Source organism: Stenella coeruleoalba (assembly GCF_951394435.1).
Source record: "Stenella coeruleoalba genome assembly, chromosome: 7".
Classification (NCBI taxonomy): Eukaryota; Metazoa; Chordata; class Mammalia; order Artiodactyla; family Delphinidae; genus Stenella; species Stenella coeruleoalba.
Window position 1 is genome coordinate 35,067,070 of NC_137153.1, and position 19,280 is coordinate 35,086,349.

The following is a 19,280-nucleotide window of genomic DNA, read 5'->3' on the forward strand; positions in this document are numbered from 1 at the left end:
GACTTAAAGTATATAGGAGGATGTATGAGGTTATATACAAATACCATGCTATTTAATATACAGGACTTGAGCATCTGTGGATTTTGGTATCTGAAGGGGGGTTCTGGAACCAGTCCTCTGTGGATACTGAGGGATGACTGTATGAAGATAGATATATTCTGGGCCACAAAACAACACATGAAACAAAAAAATTTGTTTACCTTAATGAATTAAAAAAATTTAAATCATGCAAAGTATGTTGTCTGACCACAATGGACTCAAACTTGACATCAATAAGAGAAAGTTAACAGAAAAATCTCTAAGCACTTAGAAAATAACACACTGCTAAATAATCTGGGCATCAAAAATGACATCTCAAGGGAAATAAAAAAACCTGCATGAAAGTGAATGAAAAGGAAACTATGAGATATCGAAGTATGTGGGATGCAGTTAAAGCAGTCTTGCGAGAAAAACCTGTAGCACTAAATGTATATGTTAGAAAACAGGAAGTCTCAAGTCAATAATCTAGGCTTCTGCCTCAAGAACCTAGAAAAATAAGAGCAAAGTAAACTCAGAAGAACAAAATGGAAGGAAATAATAGTGATAAAGGCAAAAATCAATGAAATTGAAAATAAAAAGAATAGAGAAAATCAGTGAAATAAAGAGCCGATTCTTTGAAAACAATAAAATTGACTAAACTTTAGCAAGACTAAGAAAAAAAGGGTAGACACAAATTACCAGTATCAGGAATGAAACAAGGGGTATTACTACGTACTCTGTAGCCATCAACAGAATATCCACACATAAATTTGACAACTTAGATGAAACGGGACTGGTTTCCTTGAAAAACAAACTGTTGTACTTTAACTTGACCAATATGGAGTAGATAATTTGAACAGGGCTATAACTATTAGGAAAATCCAATTTATAATTTAAAAACTCCACAAAAGAAATTTATAGGCCCAGGTGATTTTACTGTGGAATTCTGCCAGATTTTTAAAGGAGACTTAAACACCAGTGCTACATGATTTTTGTTTCAGAAAATAGGAGGGAACACTTTCTAATTCACTTTATGGATATTATGCTGGTGATAAAACCAGACAAGGATAATAGGAAAAATGAAAACTACAGTTCAACCTCTCTCATGAATATAGACATGAAAATCCTTAAATTATTAGCAGATTGAATTCAACAATATATAAAAATAACTGTACACCATTATCAAGTGTGATTTATTCCAGGGACACAAGACTGGTTTCATATTTGAAACTCAATCAGTGTAATCCCCCATATTAACAGGCTAAAGAAGAAAGACCACATGATTATATTAATATCAGTTTATTCAGTACAAGTATTTGGCAGAATTCAATAACCATTTGTGGGGGAAAAAAACACCTTAGAACAATAGAAACAGGGGAACTCCTCTACTTGATTAGGGACATCTACAAAAACATCTATAAGTAGCATAATTCTTTTTTTTTTTAAATATAAAATATACATAACAAAATTTTCACCATTTTAAAATGTCCAGTTCGTTGGCATTAAGTTCATTCACACCATTGTGCAGTCATCACCTTTCTTCATTTCCAAAACGTTTTCATCTTCCTAGACTGAAACTCTATCCATTATATAATAACTCTCCATTCTCCACTCCCCCCCAGCTCCTGGTAACCTCTGTTTTACTTTGTCTCTATGAATTTGCCTATTCCAGGTACCTGCTATAAGTGGAATCAAACAATATTTGTCCTTTGTGACTGGCTTATTTCACTTAGCATAATGTTTTCAAGGCTAATCTCTGATGTAGCATGTATCAGAATTTCCTTCGTTTTTAAGGCTGAATAATGTACAGTTTTTTGTATATATGTACTACATTTTCTTATCTATTTATCTGTTGATGGACATTTGGGTTGTTGCCACCTTTGAGCTATTGTGCATAATGCTGTTATGGGCATTGGTGTATGAGTATCTGAGTCCTTGCTTTTGATTCTTTGGGGTATATATACTGAGGATTAAAATTGCTGGATCATATGGTAAATTGTATGTTTAACTTTTTTTTTTTTTGTATGTTTAACTTTTTGAGGAGCTGCTGAACTCTTTTCCACAGAAACCATACCATTTTACTTTTTCCACAACAGTGCACAAAGGTTCCAGTTTCTCCACTCCCTCCCAAAACCTGTTTTTTTCTGTTTCTTTGGTAATAGCTATCCTAATGGGTGTGATGTGGTATCTTTGTGGAACAATATTCTTAATGCTTTGAGACATTATGTTTTCCTCCTCATATGAAGAACAAGGAAAGGATGTCTGCTCCCACCACTCTTTTTTTTTTCTGCGGTACGCGGGCCTCTCACTGTTGTGGCCTCTCCCGTTGAGGAGCACAGGCTCCGGACGCGCAGGCTCAGCGGCCATGGCTCACGGGCCCAGCCACTCCGCGGCATGTGGGATCTTCCCGGACCGGGGCACGAACCCGTGTCCCCTGCATCGGCAGGCGGACTCTCAACCACTGCGCCACCAGGGAAGCCCCCACCACTCTTATTCACTTTTGTGCTAGAAGTTCTATAGTAAGGCAAGACAGGAAATAAAATACATATAGATTATAAGGAAAGAAATAAATCTGTCCCTATATGCAAATACCATGATTGTCTATATAGGAAATCTTAAGGAATCTAGGAGAAGAAAAACTCCTAGAGCTAATAAGTGAGTTCAGCCATGTTGCAGGATTCAAGATAAGCATACAATTTATTTCTATATCATAGCAATGAACAAAATCTATATCATTTTTAACTGAACTAAAAATATAATACCATTAAAATCACTAAAAAAAAGAAAAATGAAGGAATTTTTAGGGATCAGTTTTTAAACAAAACCTACTTAGGATTTGTATGCTGAAAACCACAACATGCTGATGAAAGACATCAAAGAACATCTCAGTAAATGGAGAGACATCTCATGTTCACAGATTTGAAGAGTCAACATGGTAAAGATGTTATTTCTTCCTAAATTGATATACAGGTTTAATGCAAATCTTGTCAAAATTCCAGCAGGGTTTTTTGGTAGATATAGATGAGATTATTCTAAAATTTATATGGAAAGGCACATGCCCTAGAATAGGTAAAATATCTTTAAAATGAAGAATAAAGGGGGAGGAAACACTCTACCTGATTTCAAGACCTACAGGATATCTACAGTAATCAAAACTGTGATTTTCACAGCATCATAGACATAAAGATCAACAGAATAGAGAACCCCTGAATAGAGCCACCAGCAATGTGGGAGAAGGATTAGTAGTCTTGAACGCATGGCAAAAGGGTTCAGGTTGAAAGCAGGATCTATCTCTCTATCTCACCCGCGTGCCCCACGCTAGCCTTATTGCTGCCATGGCTCTGGTTAGCGGCTTAGCTTAAGTTGACTAGTGGGCATGGGTGGCTTCTGGGTGAGCAGGGATGTGTTTGTGTTACAGGCATTAATGGCCTTCAAGGATGTGGCTGTGGCCTTCACCCAAAAGGAGTGGAAGCTACTGAGTCCTGCTCAGAGGACCCTGTATCGGGATGTAATGCTGGAGAACTACAGCCATATGGTGTCGCTGGGTAAGGTTGGCCTGTCTCATGTCTCAGACTGCCTGTGGGCATCTTAAGATTTTGTGGAGCAGCCACCATTCTTTGGGCTTAGAAAGAAACATATTTTCCCTACACCCAGAGAATATCTGGATTCTATAGAGATGGAAATAGTGAAGTTATGTGTGTGTGTGTGTGTTGCTGGGAGGTTATGATGTTGCATTTCCAGGCCTCTTCCAAGGCTGGGCCCTCCTCCAAAGTGATCTTGCTTCAAATGGGTGAATATTTGTATTTACTCAAGCACAGGGGAGAATCATATACTGCCTTTAGATCCAGGATTCCTCCCTCCCCTTAGTCATCTTTTCTCAGCATTCAGAGAAACTTTGTCCCCCTCCACCTACCCTGCCATGCTTCCCTACCCTCTTAGTCATTGCATTCCCCAGCTGAGTCCAAGTTCTGTGATAGCCTCTTAAGTCACTAACCCAAGATCACCTTGTTTTTTTTTCCCCTGTGAGTAGGAATCGCCTTTCCTAAACCAAAACTCATCATACAACTGGAGCAAGGGGACGAGCCCTGGAGAGAGGAGAGTGAAAGTGTTCTGGACCTTTGTCCAGGTAAGTAGGAAACACCAGGCATACAAGGAGACAAGGCAGTGAGGCGCTTAGCAGGTGAGGAAAGAGGAGCATCTGTGAGCTTCTGGGGAGAAAGCTCTTCTGCAGGCCTCCCTTCTATGCTATCCCACTCAGCCCAGAGAGGGCTTCCCTGGCAACCCCCTCTTTCCTCCCCCATAGAGCCACACTCCGCTCATTTGGTGTCCCTTGTCCAGCACTTCTAGGATCTCCCCATTCTTGAACTTTTGTTAGTTGGCCTGACTTTTAACATAGCACTTATCCTCTGAGACTAAGTCATCTACCCTGCTAGATTTCTGTCCAGTAACCTGGTAACGTTTTTGTGCATTGGTTCTACCCCATTACTTTGTTTCTTCAGTGATGGGTTATTTAAGATTACAACAGGGTATGAAGAATTATACGAGTGCCAATCTGCCTTCTCTGCAGCCTAAGAAATAGACCATTATAAGACCAGGTGACAACCCCCTGGTTATGTCCCACTCCTCCCACCCCTGAGAATCCGACTTCTGCATTAGCATGCCCATGATTGCCTTTAGCCTTTTAACCATTCAGCAGGTCTTTCAACCATATAGAGAGTTGTTTTGCATGTCTGTAAACTTCTCTGCACATAGTATCATATTGTATACCTCCTTCTGGAACATGCCTTTTTTCACCAGTTTTATGTGAGATTCATATTAAAATGTGTAGGTTTAGTTTATACTTTTAAAAATGGTTATATATGATTCCATTATATGAATATTTTAATGCAGATGAATTATTTTGTCCCTTCTTTTGGACATTTGAGTTACCTCCAGTTTTTGGCTATGAAATAATGTTGCTGTATATTCTTGCTACCTCCTTGGAAACACATGCGAGAGTTTCTCTCAAGATGCATACCTAGGAGCACAGTGGCTGGTTCATGGGCATGGGTAGCCTCAACTTGATTAGATTGCCACATTGTGTTCTGAAGCTGTTCAACACCATTTTATACTCCCAGCAGCGGTGATGAGTTCTTGTTCCACATCCTCACATTTTTCACCCATCTGTTAGGTTTGTGGTGAAATCTCATATGGGTTTTGCTTTCCAGTGAGCAAGAGCATCTCTTCCTGTGTTGATTGGCCATTGGTGTTTCCTTTTCTGTGATTTGACTGTTCAGGGTATTTCCCTACTTTTGATTTGGGCCATTTCTGTCATTGACTTGTAGAAATTCCATACACATTCTGGGAACATTTAGGTCTTTAATCCAAGTGGAATTAGTTTTATGTGAATGTTGGGAGGTAAGGATAAATTTCTGCCTTTTTTTTTCATTCTTTTATTTTCAACATTCCTGGCATTTTATTTTTGTTTTGTTATTTATTTATTTATTTGCTTCTAAGTACAACCATATATCTGTACTTGTACTTTACAGCAAACTCAGTGCTTTTTTCTTTTTTAAAAAAGAACTATTATATAAACTATAATTATAGTATAATAGAAAAACGTTATTATGGTATAATAGTTAAGGGATAATTATAAGGTATATTATCAAAGTGTAATAAACGACATATATTTAAAGTGTAGAATTTGGTAAGTTTTGACATCTACACAGCCATGAAACCATTGTCATGATCCATATCCTGAGCATACCTTTCACCCCAAAGTTTCCTTGTGCCTCACTGTAATCTCTGTCTCCTGCCTCTCCCAGTCCTCCCCTTCCTCCCATACCCAGGCAACCACTGATCTGCTTTCCGTCATAGATTTGTTTGCATTTTTAGAATTCATATAAATTGAATCATATAGAATACATACTGGATTCTTTCACTTAACGTAATTATTTTGAATTTTATCCATAATGTTGCACGTATCAACAGTTCATGTCTTTTTATTGCTGAGTAGTAATATAGATATCACAATTATTTAGCCACTCACCTGTTAAAAGAAATTTGAGTAGTCTCCAGTTTTGATGAATACAAATAAAGCCTGTATGAACACTCATGAAAAGTCTTTGTGTGAACATACGCTTCTATTTCTTTTGGATAAATACCTGGGACTGGAGTGGCTGGGTTGGATACAGGGTATATTTAACTTTATGAAATATACAGGATATATTTAACTTTATGAAACTCACAAAGTGGCTGCACTATTTCACATTTCCATCAGCAGTATATGAGAATTCTGGATGCTCCACATATTTGTCAACGCTTAGGTATTATGATTTCAATTTTAAGCATTTTCATAGCCATGTAGTGGCATCTTATGTGGTTTTACTTGACATTTTTCTAATGACTAGTGATGTTGAGAACCTTTTCAAGTGCTTATTTGCTATCTGTATATCTTCTTTGGTGAAATGTCTTCTCAAATCTTTGGCCCATTTGAAAAGTTGGTTTCTTATGTTTTTATTATTGAATTTTGCAAGTTTTTCATATATTCTGTATAGAACTCCAGTATCAGATATTTGATTTACAAGTATTTTCTCTGTGGCTTGCTTTTTATTCTCTTAATAGTGTCTTTCAATGAGAATTTCTTAATTTTGGTGAAGTCCAAAGTTTCAATTTTTTCTTTCATGAATTTCACTTTTGGTGACATATTTAAGAAATCTTTCCCAAAATGAAGGCCAAAAAGAGTTTCATATATTTTTTCTTCTAAAAGTTTTATAATTTTTACTTTACATTTAGGTCTATATCTTGAATAAATTTTTATACTTGGTACCAGGTCTGGATTTAAGTACAATTTTTCTTTCTTTCTTTTCTTTTGTATACAAATATCCAATTTTCCAGCACCATTTATTGAAAAGACAACCCTTTCTTTACTGAATTTCCTGTGAACCTTTGTGGTAAATCAGTTGTGTATGGGTCTATGTCCAGACTCTTTTTCACTCCTTTCTTTATCTATCTTGATGTCAATACCACATAGTCTTTTTATTAATTAATTAATTAATTTGTTTTAATTAATTTTATTTTATTAGTTATTTTTTGGCCACATTGGGTCTTCATTGCTGTGTGTGGGCTTTCTCTAGTTGCAGTGCGCGGGGTTTCTCTAGTTGCAGCGAGTGGGGGCTACTCTTCATTGTGGTGTGCAGGCTTCTCATTATGGTGGCTTCTCTTGTTGCAGAGCATGGGCTCTAGGGCACGCGGGCTTCAGTAGTTGTGGCGCACAGGCTCAGTAGTTGTGGTGCACGGGCTTAGTGGCTTCACAGCATGTGGGATCTTCCCAGACCAGGGCTTGAACCCATGTACCCTGCATTGGCAGGCGGATTCTTAACCACTGTGCCACCAGGGAAGCCCTATTTATTTATTTTATTTATTTTTTGGCTGTATTGGGTCTCTGTTGCTGCGTGCGGGCTTTCTCTAGTTGTGGCGAGTAGGGGCAATGTGTGGGCTTCTCATTGCGGTGGCTTCTCTTGTTGCAGAGCACAGGCTCTAGGCACGCGGGCTTCAGTAGTTGCAGCATGTGGGTTCAGTAGTTGTGGCTTGCGGTCTCTAGAGAGTAGGCTCAGTAGTTGTGGTGCACGGGCTTAGTTGCTCTGTGGCATGTGGGATCTTCCTGGACCAGGGCTCACACCCATCTCCCCTGCATTGGCAGGCAGATTCTTAACCACTGTGCCACCAGGGAAGTCCCAATACTATGTAGTCTTGATTACTGAAGCTTTATAGTAAGTCTGGAACTTAGTATAAATCCTTTAACATTTTTTCTTTTTTCAAGTTGTGCTAGATTCTTTGCATTTCCACATGAATTTTAGACTCAGCTTGGCAATTTTCACAAAAAAAAGGCCTGCTGGGATTTTGATTGGGACTGAGTTGAATGTACATCAGTTTGAGGAGAATTTACCTGTAAATAATACTCTGTCATCCAGTATATGAACACAGTTGATCTCTATTTTTATGGGACTTCTTAATTTTTGTCAGCATTGTTTTGTAGTTTTTCATACACAGGTCTTATGCATCTTGTCAGATTTATCCCTCTGTGTTTCATATTTTTGGTGCTATTTAAGGTACTTTAAAACTTCAGTTTTCAATTGTTGATAGTATATAGAAATACAATTAATTTATGTATAATGATCTTGTATCTGGTAAATTTTCAAAACTTACTTCTCAGTCCTAGCAGGTTTTGTAGATTGTATAGGATTTTCTAAATAGATGATTAAGTTATTTGTAAGTAAGTATAGTTTACTTCTTTCCATTCTTTACGTCTTTAATTTCTTTTTCTTGCCTCATTGCACAGTGAGAAAATCAGTGCAATGATGAATTTAAATGGTGAGAGTAGACATCCTTTCCTTCTTCCTGATCTTATGGGGAATACTGTCCTCCTAAGTGGAAGTTTTATAGCTGCCCTTCAGCAGCTTGACAAACTTCCCTTCTATTCCTTGTTTGATGAGTTTTTATTGGGAATGAATGCTGGATTTTGTCCACTTTTTTTTGGCATCTTTAGAGATGATCATGTGTGTTTTTCTTTTTTAGTCTTTTAATTTGGTAAATTACAGGTTTTTTTTTTCTTCTTAAACCAACCTTGTATTTCTGTAATGCAATGCACTGACCTTATTCAGATTTTACCAGTTTGACCTTCACTTTTGTGTATGTGTATGTTTATTTAGTTCTATGAAATTTTATACAGGTACATTCATGTAACTACCACTATATTCAAAGATACAGGACAGTTCCATCACGAGGATCCATTCTGCTACCCTTTTATAGTCACAGCCAACTCCCTCACTCCTCCCCTTCTCTTCTTCTGGCAACCACTAATCTGTTCTTTGTCTCTATAACTTTGTCACTTCAAGAATGTTATATGGAAGAAGTCATATCATATGTTACCTTTGGGGATTGCTTTTTTTCACTCAGCATAATTTTCTTTTGAGATCCATCCAAATTGTTGCATGTATCAGTATTCCATTCCTTTTATTGCTGAGTAGTAGTCCAATGTATGAAGGTACCACAGTTTGTTAAACCATTCATCCATTGAAGGACATCTGGGTTCTGTATAGTTTTTGGCTATTATGAATAAAGCTGCTATGGACATTTGTGTATAAGTTTTTGTGTGAACGTAAGGTTTTCATTTCTGGCATAAATGCCCAAAAGTGCAAGTTTCTGGCTTATATAAATATATCAATATGTTTAGTTTTGTAATAAAGTGCCATACTCATTTCCAGAATGGCTAAACCATTTTACATTCCCACCAGCAGTGTTTGAGTGATCCAGTTTGTCTGCATTCTTGCCAGGATTTATGGTGTTAGCACTATTTTTTAAAAAAACCATTTATTTATGTATTTGGTTGCACCGGGTCTTAATCGCAGCAGGTGGGCTCCTTAGTTGCGGCTCATGGGCTCCTTAATTGCAGCATGCGAACTCTTAATTGTGGCATGCATGTGGGATCTGGTTCCCTGAGCAGGGGTCGAACCCGGGCCCCTTGCATTGGGAGTGCAGAGCCTTAACCATTGTGCCACCAGGGAAGTCCCAGCACTATTTTTTATTTTAGCCATTCTAATAGATTTCTAGCAGTATCTCCTTAGTTGGTAAGAGTAAGTAGTTATGTGCAAGCAGTTCCTCTCTGGAGAGAGCTGAGTAGCTGAGCATATCTGAGTTAAGTGCACTGTATCAAGGCTTTACTCTTCTTAGAAAGAGACTTGTGTTCTCCCATGGGTAGGTAAAAAGCGTATGAGTCCCTGTTTATGGGTGGCTATTGCTATCATTTTGTGAGGTCTTCATGGCATGTCCTTAGCATCTACTCATTCTGCTCAGATGATCTTTATCCCCAGGTGGCTGGCAGATATAAGTGTGTCTTAAGATCTGATCTGAACAGCAAATGGTTCTGGCAAAGACGATCTAACAAGTGCTGAGAGGAAAGGCAGAGTCTACTCCTGTGTTAGCTCATGTGAGTGGTTGGCAGGAAGGGACCCATGGACTCAGTTCCAGGGTGTCCACTTGAGCATCTCCAGACACTGCAGTTTTAAAAGGGCCAACTTCTGGCAGCTCATCTCAGCTTAGTGGGCCCCATGAAAGGTGGTTGGCCCCAGGAGTAATGGGTAGCATGCATATGATTACCTAGAGTTGTTTATTTGTTTAAGGTGGAATTAACTTGAAATGCAAAATTTTTTTTTTTACATCTTTATTGGAATATAATTGCTTTACAATGGTGTGTTAGTTTCGGCTGTATAACAAAGTGAATCAGTTATACATATACATATGTTCCCATATCTCTCCCTCTTGTGTCTCCTTCCCTCCCACCCTCCCTATCCCACCCCTCTAGGTGGTCACAAAGCACCGAGCTGATCTCCCTGTGCTATGCGGCTGCTTCCCACTAGCTGTTTTACATTTGGTAGTGTATATAAGTCCATGCCACTCTCTCACTTTGTCACAGCTTACCCTTCCCCCTCCCAATATCCTCAAGTCCATTTTCTAGTAGATCTGTGTCTTTATTCCTGTCTTACCCCTAGGTTCTTCATGACATTTATTTTTTTCTTAGATTTCGTATATATGTGTTAGCATACGGTATTTGTCTTTTTCTTTCTGACTTACTTCACTCTGTATGACAGACTCTAGGTCCATCCACCTCAGTACAAATAACTCAATTTCGTTTCTTTTTATGGCTGAGTAATATTCCATTGTATATATGTGCCACATCTTCTTTATCCATTCATCCGATGATGGACACTTAGGTTGTTTCCATCTCCTGGCTATTTTAAATAGAGCTGCAATGAACATTCTGGTACATGACTCTTTTTAAATTCTGGTTTCCTCAGGGTATATGCCCAGTAGTGGGATTGCTGGGTCATATGGTAGTTCTATTTGTAGTTTTTTATGGAACCTCCATACTGTTCTCCATAGTGGCTGTACCAATTCACATTCCCACCAGCAGTGCAACAGTGTTCCCTTTCTTCCACACCCTCTCCAGCATTATTGTTTCTAGATTTTTTGATGATGGCCATTCTGACTGGTGTGAGATGATATCTCACTGTAGTTTTGATTTGCATTACTCTAATGATTAATGATGTTGAGCATTTTTTCATGTGTTTGTTCAAACTCTGTATATCTCCTTTGGAGAAATGTCTATTTAGGTCTTCTGCCCATTCTTGGATTGCGTTGTTTGTTTTTTTGTTATTGAGCTGCATGAGCTGCTTGTAAATTTTGGAGATTAATCCGTTGTCAGTTGCTTCATTTGCCAACATTTTCTCCCATTCTGAGATTTGTCTTTTAGTCTTGTTTATGCTTTCCTTTGCTGTGCAAAAGCTTTTAAGTTTCAATAGGTCCCATTTGTTTATTGTTTTTATTTCCATTTCTCTTGGAGGTGGGTCACAAAGGATCTTGCTGTCATTTATGTCATAGAGTGTTGTGCCTATGTTTTCCTCTAAGACTTTGATAGTTTCTGGCCTTACTTTTAGGTCTTTAATCCATTTTGAGCTTATTTTTGTGTATGGTGTTAGAGAGTGTTCTAATCTCATACTTTTACATGTACCTGTCCACTTTACCCAGCACCACTTATTGAATAGGCTGTTCTTTCTCCACTGTACATTCCTGCATCCTTTGTCAAAGATAAGTGACCATATGTGCGTGGGTTTATCTCTGGGCTTTCTATCCTGTTCCATTGATCTATATTTCTGTTTTTGTGCCAGTACCATACTGTCTTGATTACGGTAGCTTTGTAGTATAGTCTGAAGTCAGGGAGCCTGATTCCTCCAGCTCTGTTTTTTGTTCTCAAGCTTGCTTTGCCTATTCGGAATCTTTTGTGTCTCCATTACAAATTGTGAAATTTTTGTTCTAATTCTGTGAAAAATGCCAGTGGTAGTTTGATAGGGATTGCATTGAATCTGTAGATTGCTTTGGGTAGTAGAGTCATTTTCACAATGTTGACTCTACCAATCCAAGAACATGGTATATCTCTCCATCTATTTGTATCATCTTTAATTTCTTTCATCAGTGTCTTATAATTTTCTGCATACAGGTCTTTTGTCTCCTTAGGCAGGTTTATTCCTAGATATTTTATTCTTTTTGTTGCAATGGTAAATGGGAGTGTTTTCTTGATTTCACTTTCAGATTTTTCATCATTAGTGTATAGGAATGCCAGAGATTTCTGTGCATTAATTTTGTATCCTGCTACTTTACCAAATTCATTGGTTAGCTCTAGTAGTTTTCTGGTAGCATCTTTAGGATTCTCTATGTATAGTATCATGTCATCTGCAAACAGTGACAGCTTTATTTCTTCTTTTCCGATTTGGATCCCTTTTATTTCCTTTTCTTCTCTGATTGCTGTGGCTAAAACTTCCAAAACTATGTTGAATAAGAGTGGTGAGAGTGGGCAACCTTGTATTGTTCCTGATCTTAGTGGAAATGGTTTCAGTTTTTCACCGTTCAGGACGATGTTGGCTGTGGGTTTGTCATATATGTCTTTTATTATGTTGAGGAAAGTTCCCTCTATGCCTACTTTCTGCAGGGTTTTTATTATAAATGGGTGTTGAAGTTTGCCGAAAGCTTTCTCTGCATCCATTGAGATGACCATATGGTGTTTCTCCTTCAGTTTGTTAATATGGTGTATCACATTGATTGATTTGCGTATATTGAAGAATCCTTGCATTCCTGGAATAAACCCCACTTGATCATGGTGTATGATCCTCTTAATGTGCTGTTGGATTATGTTTGCTAGTTTTTATTGAGGATTTTTGCATCTATGTTCATCAGTGATATTGGCCTGTACTTTTCTTTCTTTGTGACATCCTTGTCTGGTTTTGGTATCAAGGGGATGGTGGCCTCGTAGAATGAGTTTGGGAGTGTTCCTCCCTCTGCTATATTTTGGAAGAGTTTGAGAAGGATAGGTGTTAGCTCTTCTCTAAATGTTTGATAGAATTCGCCTGTGAAGCCATCCGGTCCTGGGCTTTTGTTTGTTGGAAGATTTTAAATCACAGTTTCAATTTCAGTGCTTGTGATTGGTCTGTTCATATTTTCTACTTCTTCCTGATTCCGTCTTGGCAGGTTGTGCATTTCTAAGAATTTGTCCATTTCTTCCAGGTTGTCCATTTTATTGGCATAGAGTTGCTTATAGTAATCTCCAGTGATCTTTTGTATTTCTGCACTGTCAGTTATTACTTCTCCTTTTTCATTTCTAATTCTATTGATTTGAGTCTTCTCCCTTTGTTTCTTGATGAGTCTGGCTAATGGTTTGTCAATTTTGTTCATCTTCTCAAAGAACCAGCTTTTAGTTTTATTGATCTTTACTATCATTTCCTTCATTTCTTTTTCATTTATTTCTGATCTGATTTTTATGATTTCTTTCCTTCTGCTAACTTTGGGTTTTTTTGTTCTTCTTTCTCTAATTGCTTTAGGTGCAAGTTTAGGTTGTTTATTCAAGATGTTTCCTGTTTCTTAAGGTAGGACTGTATTGCTATAAACTTCCCTCTTAGAACTGCTTTTGCTGCATCCCATCGGTTTTGGGTTGTCGTGTCTCCATTGTCATTTGTTTCTAGGTATCTTTTGATTTCCTCTTTGATTTCTTCAGTGATCACCTCGTTATTAAGTAGTGTAGTGTTTAGCGTCCATGTGTTTGTATTTTTTTACAGATCTTTTCCTGTAATTGATATCTAGTCTCATAGCATTGTGGTCGGAAAAGATACTTGATAAAATTTTAATTTTCTTAAATTTACCAAGGCTTGATTTGTGATCCAAGATATGATCTATCCTGGAGAATGTTCCATGAGGACTTGAGAAAAATGTGTATTCTGTTGTTTTTGGATGGAATATCCTATACATATCAATTAAGTCCATCTTGTTTAATGTATCATTTAAAGCTTGTGTTTCCTTATTTATTTTCATTTTGGATGATCTGTCCATTGGTGAAAGTGGGGTGTTAACGTCCCCTACTATGAATGTGTTACTGCTGATTTCCCATTTTATGGCTGTTAGTATTTGACTTATGTATTGAGGTGCTCCTATGTTGGGTGCATAAATATTTACAATTGTTATATGTTCTTCTTGGATCGATCCCTTGTTCATTATGTAGTGTCCTTCTTTGTCTCTTCTAATAGTCTTTATTTTAAAGTCTATTTTGTCTGATATGTGTATTGCTGCTCCAGCATTGTTTTGATTTCCATTTGCATGTAATATCTTTTTCCATCCACTCACTTTCAGTATGTATGTGTCTCTAGGTCTGAAGTGGGTCTCTTGTAGACAGCATATATATGGGTCTTGTTTTTGTATCCATTCAGCCAGTCTGTGTCTTTTGGTGGGAGCCTTTAATCCATTTACATTTAAGGTAATTATCGATATGTATGTTCCTATTTCCATTTTCTTAATTGTTTTGGGTTTGTTATTGTAGGTCTGTTCTTTCTCTTGTGTTTCTTGCCTAGAAAAGGTTCTTTACCATTTGTTGAAAAGCTGATTTGGTGGTGCTGAACTCTCTCAGCTTTTGCTTGTCTGTAAAGGTTTTAATTTCTCCATCAAATGTGAATGAGATCCTTGCTGGGTAGAGTAATCTTGGTTGTAGGTTTTTCTCCTTCATCACTTTGAATATGTCCTGCCAATCCCTTCTGGCTTGCAGAGTTTCTGCTGAAAGATAAGCTGTTAACCTATGGGGATTCCCTTATGTGTTATTTGTTGTTTTTCCCTTGCTGTTTTTAATCTGTTTTCTTTGTATTTAATTTTTGACAGTTTGATTAATATGTGTCTTGGTGTGTTTCTCCTTGGATTTACCCTGTATGGGACTCTCTGTGCTTCCTGGACTTGATTAACTATTTCCCTTCACATATTAGGGAAGTTTTCAACTATAATCTCTTCAAATACTTTCTCAGTCCCTTTCTTTTTCTCTTCTTCTTCTGGAACCCCTATATTTCGAATGTTGGTGCATTTAATGTTGTCCCAGAGGTCTCTGAGACCGTCCTCAGTTCTTTTCATTCTTTTTTCTTTATTCTGCTCTGCAGTAGTTATTTCCACTATTCTATCTTCTAGGTCAATTATCCGTTCTTCTGCCTCAGTTATTCTGCTATTGGTCCCTTCTAGAGTATTTTTCATTTCATTTATTGTGTTGTTCATCGTTGCTTGTTTCCTCTTTAGTTCTTCTAGGTCCTTGTTAAATGTTTCTTGATTTTGTCTATTGTATTTCCAAGATTTTGGATCATGTTTACTATCATTATTCTGAATTCTTTTTCAGGTAGACTGCCTATTTCCTCTTCATTTGTTAGGTCTGGTGGGTTTTTATCTTGCTCCTTCATCTGCTGTGTGTTTTTCTGTCTTCTCATTTTGCTCATCTTACTGTGTTTGGGGTCTCCTTATTGCAGGCTGCAGGTTCATAGTTCCCGTTGTTTTTGGTGTCTGTCCCCAGTGGCTAATGTTGTTCACGTGGGTTGTGTAGGCTTGGTGGAGGGGACTAGTGCCTGTGTTCTGGTGGATGAGGCTGGATCCTGTCTTTCTGGTGGGCAGGTCCATGTCTGGTGGTGTGTTTTGTCATGTCTGTGGACTTATTATGATTTCAGGCAGCCTCTCTGCTAATGGGTGTGTGTGTGTTTCTGTCTTTCTAGTTGTTTGGCATAGGGTGTCCAGCACTGTAGCTTGCTTGTCGTTGAGTGAAGCTGGGTGTTGGTATTGAGATGGAGATCCCTGGGAGATTTTCGCTTTTTGATATTACGTGCACCTGGGAGGTCTCTTGTGGACCAGTGTCCTGAAGTTGGCTCTCCCACCTCAGAGGCACAACACTGACTCTTGGCTGCAGCACCAAGAGCCTTTTATCCACACGGCTCTGAATAAAAGGGAGAAAATATAGAAAGAAAGAAAGAGGATGAAAGAAAATAAAGTAAAGTAAGATAAAATAAAGGTATTAAAATAAAAAATAATTATTAAGAAAAAAGTGTTTTTAGAAAGTAAAACAAAAAAAAAACTGGACAGATAGAACCCTAGGACAAATGGTGAAAGCAAAGCTATACAGAGTAAAGCTCACACAGAAGCATACACATACACACTCAGAAAAAGAGCAAAAGGGGAAAAAATAATAAATGTTGCTCTCAAAGTCCACCTCCTCAATTTGGGATGATTCATTGTCTATTCATGCATTCCACAGATGCTGGGTGTATCTAGTTGACTGTGGAGATTTAATCCGCTGCTCCTGAGGCTGCTGGGAGAGATTTCCCTTTGTCCTCTTTGTTCGCACAGCTCCCTGTTCAGCTTTGGATTTGGCCCCGCCTCTGCATGTAGGTCGCCAGAGGGCATCTGTTCGTCGCTCAGACAGGACAGGTTAAAGGAGCCGCTGATTCGGGGGCTCTGGCTCACTCAGGCCGGGGAGAGGGAGGGGCACAATGCGGGGCGAGCCTGCGGCGGCAGAGGCTGGCATGATGTTGCACCAGCCTGAGGCGCACCGTGCGTTCTCCCGGGGAAGTTGTCCCTGGATCCCAGGACCCTGGCTGTGGCAGGCTCCACAGGCTACCCGGAAGGGAGGTGTGGATAGTGACCTGTGCTCGCACACAGGCTTCTTGCTGGTGGCAGCAGCAGCCTTAGCGTCTCATACCCGTCTCTGGGGTCCGCGCTGGTAGCTGCGGCTTGCGCCCGTCTCTGGAGCTCCTTTAAGCAGCGCTCTTAATCCCCTCTCCTCGTGCACCAGGAAACAAAAAGGGAAGAAAAGGTCTCTTGCTTCTTCAGCAGGTCCAAACTTTTTCCCGGACTCCCTCCTGGCTAGCCGTCGTGCACTAACCCCTTCAGGGTGTGTTCACGCCGCCAGTCCTCTCCCTGCGCTCCAACCAAAGCCCGAGCCTCAGCTCCCAGCCCCACCCACCCCAGTGGGTGAACAGAGAAGCCTCTCAGGCTAATGAGTGCTGGTTGGCACTGATCCTCTGTGCAGGAATCTCTCCGCTTTGCCCTACGCACCCCTGTTGCTGTGCTCTCCTCCGCGGCCTCAAATCTTCCCCCCTCCGCCAACTGCAGTCTCCGCCCGGGAAGGGGCTTCCTAGTGTGTGGAAACCTTTCCTCCTTCATAGCTCCCTCCCACTGGTGCAGGTCCTGTCCCTTTTCTTTTGTCTCTGTTTATTCTTGTTTCTTTTGTCCTACCCAGTTACGTGGGGAGTTTCTTGCCTTTTGGAAGGTCTGAGGTCTTCTGCCAGCGTTCAGTAGGTGTTCTGTAGGAGTTGTTCCACGTGTAGATGTATTTCTGATGTATCTGTGGGGAGGAATGTGATCTCTGCGTCTTACTCTTCCGCCATCTTCCTGAAAATACCCACGAAATCTTAAGTATACTAGTCTGTGAGTTCAAACAATGCATATACCTCCAAAACCCAAACTTTATCAAAATACAGATCATTACTGTTATCCACATAGTTCCCTTGCGGCCCATCCCAGTAAACACCTGCTCCTACCCCTCAGAGGTACCACTGTTCTGATTTTATTTCACCATTGATTAGTTTGGCCCACCATACAATTTTGCATAAATGGAATCATTTAATATGTTGTTTGTTTAAGGCTTCTTTCACTCAGTAGTTTGTTTTTTGTTTTTGTTTTTCTTGCGGTATGCTGGCCTCTCACTGCTGTGGCCTCTCCCATTGTGGAGCACAGGCTCTGGACGTGCAGGCTCAGCAGCCATGGCTCACGGGCCCAGCCGCTCCGTGGCATGTGGGATATTCCCGGACCGGGGCACGAACCCGTGTCCCCTGCATTGGCAGGCGGACTCTCAACTACTGCACCACCAGGGAAGCCCAACTCAGTATAGTTTTTAAACTTTATCCATGTTGTTGCATACATCAGTAGTCTGTTCTTTTTTTTTAACATCAAATAGCATTCAATTATATGAATATATGACTGTTTATCCATTCTCCTTAATAGACACCTTGATGGCTTCCAGTTTTTAGACATTTTAAAAAAGTTGCTATTGGGCTTCCCTGGTGGTGCAGTGGTTGAGAGTCCGCCTGCCGATGCAGGGGACACGGGTTCGTGCCCCGGTCCGGGAAGATCCCACATGCTGCAGAGCGGCTGGGCCTGTGAGCCATGGCAGCTGAGCCTGCGCGTTCGGAGCCTGTGCTCCACAACGGGAGAGGCCACAACAGGGAGAGGCCCGCGTACCGCAAAAAGAAAAAAAAAAGTTGCTATTAACATTCTTCTGCTGAGAATTTTTTGTTTGTTTTTGGTAAACCTTTGTTTTCATTTCCTTTGGATAAATACCTAGGGTATATTCGTTTTCTAGGGTTGCTGTAATAAATTACCACAAACTTAGAGGCTTAAAGCAAAGAAATTTATTCTTTCACAGTTCAGCATCAACATACTGGAGGGGCTGGTTCCTTCTGGAGGTTTTGAAATGGAGTCTGTTCTTTGTCTCCCTTAGGTTCTGGCGGTTGCTTACAATCGCTAGTATTCCTTGGCTTGTAGCTGTATCACTCTAATCTCTGCCTCTGTGGTCACATAGGCTGCTTCCTTCTATATGTATCTGTATCCAAATCACCCTCTCCTCGTAAGGATTCCAGTCATTGAATTAAAGCTCATTCTAATCCAGTATAACCTCATCTGAACTTGATTACATCTGCAAAGACTCTATTTCAAAAGGAGGCCACATTCACATGTTCCAGGTTGATATTAATTTTGGTGGGATAATATTCAACTCAGTACACTGAGTCATAGGGTAACTGTGTGTGTAGTTTTATAAGAAACGACTAGAACCTTTCCAGAGTGGTTGTACAATTTCTCACTTCCATGAACAACAAACACATGAGAGTTCCTGTCACTTCACGTCTTCCCCGACAGTTTTCATTTTATTTCTGGTGATGGATGTGTAGAGTTATCTCATGGGGGTTTCCATTTTGCTGACACTTAATGACAGTGAAACCTTCTGTATGCTTTTTGATCATTAATATGCATCATATACCTTACTCTGTGAGGCATACATTCAAATCTTTTCCCAATTTTTCTGCATTGTTTTTATTATTGAGTTCTATGAGTTCTTTATTAATCCTGGATACCAGTCCATTGTCATTTGTACATTTTGCAAACATCCTCTCAGTCTGAAACTTTTCTGTTCATTTTCTTAACAATAACTTTTGATGAGCAGATATTTAATATTGAGGAAGTCTAATTTTCCTCTGTCATGGCAACCTGTGACCAGCAAAGTTAATACATAAAATTAACCATCACATATGCTAATACTTCTTTTATATTTTCTTAAAATCACGGAGATGGCATATTATGAAAGTTGTCCAATTTCCAGGGATTAATTC

General features: G+C 39.4%; 1 protein-coding gene across 3 annotated transcripts in view; it reads left to right on the top strand.

Moving 5' to 3' along the window:
• The window catches only part of ZNF169 (zinc finger protein 169), a 51,714-nt gene that overhangs the window by 26,618 nt on the left and 5,816 nt on the right, over positions 1-19,280 (top strand). For all 3 annotated transcript variants that reach the window (XM_079925788.1, XM_079925790.1, XM_079925789.1), the window contains exons 3-4: positions 3,437-3,563; positions 4,049-4,144. In XM_079925788.1, coding sequence (XP_079781914.1) covers positions 3,437-3,563; positions 4,049-4,144 — 223 coding nt within the window. The remainder of the gene's footprint in view (positions 1-3,436; positions 3,564-4,048; positions 4,145-19,280) is intronic.